We start from the raw sequence: 5,162 nt of genomic DNA, 5'->3' as shown, positions 1-5,162 counted from the left end.
AACAGCTGCAACATGTCTGATGGTATGCCAGGCTGTAATTATGAACTAGCAATAATAGGCGCGGCGGCACGCCGCGCCATATGGTGGGCGATTGGCGGTTTCTTTTAACAGTGTGGGTAGGGTATTAGAAGAAAAATGTAGAGGTAATGTAGCCAATGACGCGTCTTCTGACTATTACTTAATTATATTTTATATTTCTTTTCAATGGTCTCGAGAAAAAGGGTGAATATTTTGCTGGCTAAACTATTGGGTAGAAAGCAATTTGATGAACAAATCTGATACATGATACATTAACGGTAGAGGGACATATAGAAAGAAGTAAATTTGCTAACTTGGACAATATATAAGTTCTGCCTCATGCACAAATACTACTTTAGCTAGTCTCATCTTCTTCTGTCATATGGTACATCGATTATTTCAGTGTTGCTTGTGTAAAGCCAATATACTTTCTTCCACGTCCATTCCATGGTCGAAGAAGTTGCAATAGGGCAGGCTGAGGCCTTTCGAGCCCATTCCATGGTCGAAGAAGTTGCAGTAGTGCAGGCTAAGGCAAGACTATCTTGACAGGCGAGAACTGCGTGAAGAAGTGATTTGTTAGAGCATATACAATAGTAATATCTTAGCAGTGCCACGTAGAATAAACGCTGAGGTGGAGGAAAGAGAACGTAAAAAAAAAGGTTTGCCTTCTCTTAATTAAGAGATGATCTCTTAGCATAATCTCTATGACCACAAATTTAGGATATCTGATTACTGAAGGTAAGACTAAAAATAATCAATTATACATTATATTTTGTTGTTATATCTAAATTACATAGCGACTGCTAAGATAAGACGGCCTTATGAACCATCGCACGTGCCCTAAGTGGCTCGGGCTTCGCGAGCCTGGTCTGCTCGATCTTGTTTTGCACGGCTCTACCGTGCAAGAAGAGGCTCAAGGAATAATATGTTGTTGGCGTAGATCCAGCGAGCATGCTCCATCCGAGCCTTCTCTTCGCTGTTTGTGGTGTTTGCTTGGCTTGGCTGTCTGTGGTGTTTGCTTCCGAGCCTTCTCTTCGCTGTTTGTGGTGTTTGCTTGGCTTGGCTGTCTGTGGTGTTTGCTTGGCTTGTCTGACTGTCGTTTCCAAGCTCTACAGGTACCTCGGCAATAGCAGCCATGCCGGTGCGGTGTGGCAGGTTGGTGTCAGCTGGGGGAGGCTGGGTGGGCACCACCAGAGAGGGCGGTTTCACAGCATGGGATTCAGGGCTCGCCGGCATTATCGAAGGGAGAGTCTATGGTGCGCCTGTTTTCTTCCTCCTTTGCCATATTTGTAAGGCGAGGTTACTGGCATTGTTTTGTATTTATATAAACCAAGTCACCAAGATGATTTGCCGATATGTCAGACTGAGTGATGTCCTTTTGTATACTGGATTTGAGACTCAAGAATATGATGCGAGTTGTAGACAGTACTGAAACAATATCGATTAAATCAATCTAGTAGTACGATGAGTAAGATGAAGGAGGCATTTGTCATGATTATACACAGAGGCACTTAATATGACCATAGTCTGACTATGCCTAGTAGACATGCCGAGTGAACTAATCAGGACACTTGTCATAATAACACATAGATACCTAATACTACAGGTAAATAGGTGCATAATATTTTCCAGTCAGGACTTCAACAGATCTTTCGCCAAAGCAGTTTGCTTTGCTGTCTTCTAAACCTGGGCGTAAGTATTTATTTTCCGCATAGAGAACCACATACTGCAACCAAAACTGGAAGGCAAACCATGTAGCCAAGATAAATATTTTCTTCTTATCAACCAGTGAATATATGGTTCGGAAATGCGAGGGCAAGCAGAGGAGGATGGCCAGAGCGATTTACAGAGGCCTGCTTACTGTGGTGCTAATCGAAACAGAACAATGTAATATATGAGGGTGGATTGCAAAGAAAGAAAAACATATGAAGAGAAAAATACACAAATCAAGCGAGGAAGAACCTGCCCTGGAATAAACATTTGTAATGCTTCCTTTGAAAGTATTCACTGAAAATTTTGTCCCTTGCATGGGTTTTAGCCTGAAAGAAGCTGACCTCTTGAACTGAGGCAATATATCAGTAGCCATTGCCCAGGTCGACATTACTTTAGCTGATTGGTGAGATAGGTATCTTCATCCACAATTTGTGGGCCAAATGCAATAAAGATTAGCTATGATAAAGTATAAACGTAGGCCCTAATATGTTGCACAATTTTTTAGCATGGCTTCCAACTTAATATCAGCTTTTACTGCCATAAGAAGCATTGCTTGGTTATGAAGAAACACCTAGAGCTCAAGTAGTACAGCGGAAAGACAGTAGCTTTCAACTGATTCAAAAAATAAGGGCTGCCACTAAGTAACAGTATTTTTTGGGAGGCCATAGGATCACCCTTTTTAGCGTACCACTGAACTAAAACATCAAGAGTTACTGAGAGATGACCTTATCAGCGACATAAGTATCCATGGCGAGAAGCCATATTCAGACATATATAGTGTAACTATTCAAATTTGGACTACAGCCATATCAAGAAAAAATAGTGCAGAGGTACGGGCATTCCTAACAATCCAAAAGGATGAGAAACATATCAAATCTAACCATGAGGAAGATGAGAGGAATACCTGAATAACCTATCGATGAGCAAAAAAATCTCATCATACCAAGGGAACATGAAGAGCCTTTTTTTTTACAAATAAAGATCAGGAGAAGACGTACCAAACCCATTTGGTGATTTCCTCGAGATGCTAGACGAATAAAGAGTTTTTGCTGCTCCATCCGCAGCGCATCCTGCCTCTACTCCAAACCCTTTATGCGCTCTCTGGTAGCAGGTTCGCGCACTTCTTTCTTTGGTCCAATCCTTACTCCTATTTTCACTGAAGGTGTCTATCGTCCTAGAATACAAATCAAGCCAAAATCAGCAACTCAGCAACTCGAAACCTCAAACTTGAGGCATGTGACCTCATATATACTTGCTGTTATTTCACTAAAGCCATAGCTTACCCAAATCTGAAGGTCCTCATACATGGACGCCACCAAGAGATCACACAGAATTCTTGAATGTAGTCGCTTAAACTGTTGCACGACATGTTCACATAGTGCGCTGACGCAGCTCACCTCGAGTGTGCATGTTGCAGCATACACAGTAGATATGCTAACTGACGGAAAAGAAATAGATAACATTGTCAAGCCGAAGCATCGCAATCAGCACATACTGAAAAAATTCTACCACTCAAAATATAGCATCTTCACAACCAATCCATCTTGACACGCAAAAGCTTTAGACACTCACATGCATGTATACAGTATATATGCTTTTTCCCTACGAATTATACACAACTGTAATTGTATGAAATAAGTTATAATCAGCCTGTGTAGTTAGATTGCTTTACGTCTACAACTTCAAAAACATGAAAGGTTAAAAACAAAATGATCAAATATATTGCATCCAAACTATATGTATTTAATGTTAACCATATAAGTGAACCGGTAGCTTCCCTAATGCATCAAACTTGTACCTGATGTATGTGTACAGATAAACATGCTAAAAAGCAATCGAAGTGCATACAGTACCAACGGTGAATTCCATGCCTCTTTAAATCAACAATGTATCACCTGAATGCTTTTGACCCCTCACTCTCACTCTCCATTGCTGATATGCATCCAAATTAATTACATGCATTTTAGCATGCATGTATGAGAAGAAGATAGCAGCCTGCATACATGTGCGTAGTGATGAGAGTAAACTTTGTACTCCCTCCGATTCATATTAATTGACTTCAATATGGATGTATCTAGAACTAAAATGTGTCTAGATACATCCACATTAGAGTCAATTAATATGGACCGGAGGGAGTACCTAAAATGCACGCCTCAGTCTTGTACATATTGCCACAACAGTTTGAAACACAATAAACGGATAAAGGCAGTGAGAAAAGAAGAATGGACACTTAACCTGTATGGATCAGTATGTGTGCAGCCTAGAGGAAAGACCACCAGAGAACCCTAAAAAAATAGTTTCAGTTGAAACAAACATAACAACAAACATGTGGAGGGCACTAATACACATCGTCCCAGAATGTTCTGCATCCGAACATTCAACATATCGTCCCAGAAGAGAGAGAGGGAACAGATCGGTACACCAGCTCCACCAAGTTTAATGGAAGAAGGTCCCAATTACTTCCAGGACCAGAATGGAGTGGCCTGGATCCGTAGATTGAAGAGGAGGAGGGAGCCAGACGGAGATGCCGGCGGTCAATCTCCCCTTGCGAGGAGAGGAATGGGGCGGCCCCCTCGGAAATTGACATGGAGGAGCCCCTCTTATCGACCTCACCTTGGTTGAGCGCTGCCGCCGCGGAAGCAGGCCTCCACGGACGCGGGTCGGCTTGCGTCGTAAGGCGCACCGCCAAATCCAAATATCAACGGGTCGTCCTGCTCCTCCTTGTGCGCCACCTCAAGCGCCATGAACGCCCGCCGAATCCATGATCCTCGCATAGCCGAAGTTCGTGCGCTTGGGCCAGCCTTCCGCTCTGATAAACACTTTCCTCCAATTGATCTCGCCGTGGAGGTGCATGAGGCCCCTGGGCACATCCGCTGCAGACTCCCGTACGGTGCCTTCCTTGAGACCGCCTCCGTTCCTCTCCATCTGGCCAGCGAGAAAGCTACCCAGCGCGAACTCGGGGAAGATTTGGTACTCGCCGCCACGGCGCGGAAGCAGAGGCAGGAGACTGAGGGGAGCATTTGCGGAGAGCAGAGCGAGGCGAGGGTGAGCCCCTCCCGCGTAGCTGCACCTCCACGGAGACGCCGCCTGCTCACTTCACCGCGAGCAGCTCGCCGCCGTCCGGTTCGTCGCAGGCTCGCGGCCACCCCCGAACGACGACAAATAGAGAGCCCGTGGAATCCGAGAGGATGAGGGGGCAGAGAGAGAGAAGAGGAGGGCCGAGGGAATACATTGGGCGGTAGGAAATGGGAGCTCTCGAGACAGGAGGAATAGAGCGGTGCATTCATCGGTGCTATCAGAACCACGCGTCCACGCGTGAAGTGGCCAGAATAGCAGAGATCCCGCACACAGCAACACATGCAAGACGTGTCTCGCACAAAAACAAAGAAGACATGCCCACTTTACAGCTATAGCCACACAACCCCAGCATA

General features: G+C 44.6%; 1 protein-coding gene across 5 annotated transcripts; it reads right to left on the bottom strand.

Moving 5' to 3' along the window:
* Positions 1-345: 345 nt before the first annotated feature.
* LOC124674376 lies at positions 346-4,894 on the bottom strand. Of its 5 annotated transcripts, XR_006992998.1 has the most exons (5): positions 3,967-4,894; positions 3,627-3,726; positions 3,015-3,169; positions 2,730-2,905; positions 346-574 (listed from the first exon to the last, which is right to left on the bottom strand). XR_006992998.1 is itself a non-coding variant. In XM_047210417.1 (4 exons), the coding sequence occupies exons 2-4, from the start codon at positions 3,098-3,100 to the stop codon at positions 384-386; spliced, it is 453 nt and encodes a 150-aa protein (XP_047066373.1). In that variant the 5' UTR covers positions 3,101-3,169; positions 3,871-4,894; the 3' UTR covers positions 346-383. The 5 variants fall into 5 exon arrangements, 3 of the variants coding, with proteins under 3 accessions (XP_047066373.1, XP_047066375.1, XP_047066374.1); XR_006992997.1 differs by having other exon boundaries at positions 3,015-3,726; XM_047210417.1 differs by lacking the exon at positions 3,627-3,726 and having other exon boundaries at positions 3,871-4,894.
* Positions 4,895-5,162: the final 268 nt, after the last annotated feature.

The sequence above is a fragment of the Lolium rigidum genome, chromosome 7 (assembly GCF_022539505.1).
Source record: "Lolium rigidum isolate FL_2022 chromosome 7, APGP_CSIRO_Lrig_0.1, whole genome shotgun sequence".
Taxonomy (NCBI): Eukaryota; Viridiplantae; Streptophyta; class Magnoliopsida; order Poales; family Poaceae; genus Lolium; species Lolium rigidum.
The sequence above is the reverse complement of the archived record's forward strand: the minus strand, read 5'-3'. Positions and strand labels throughout refer to the sequence as shown.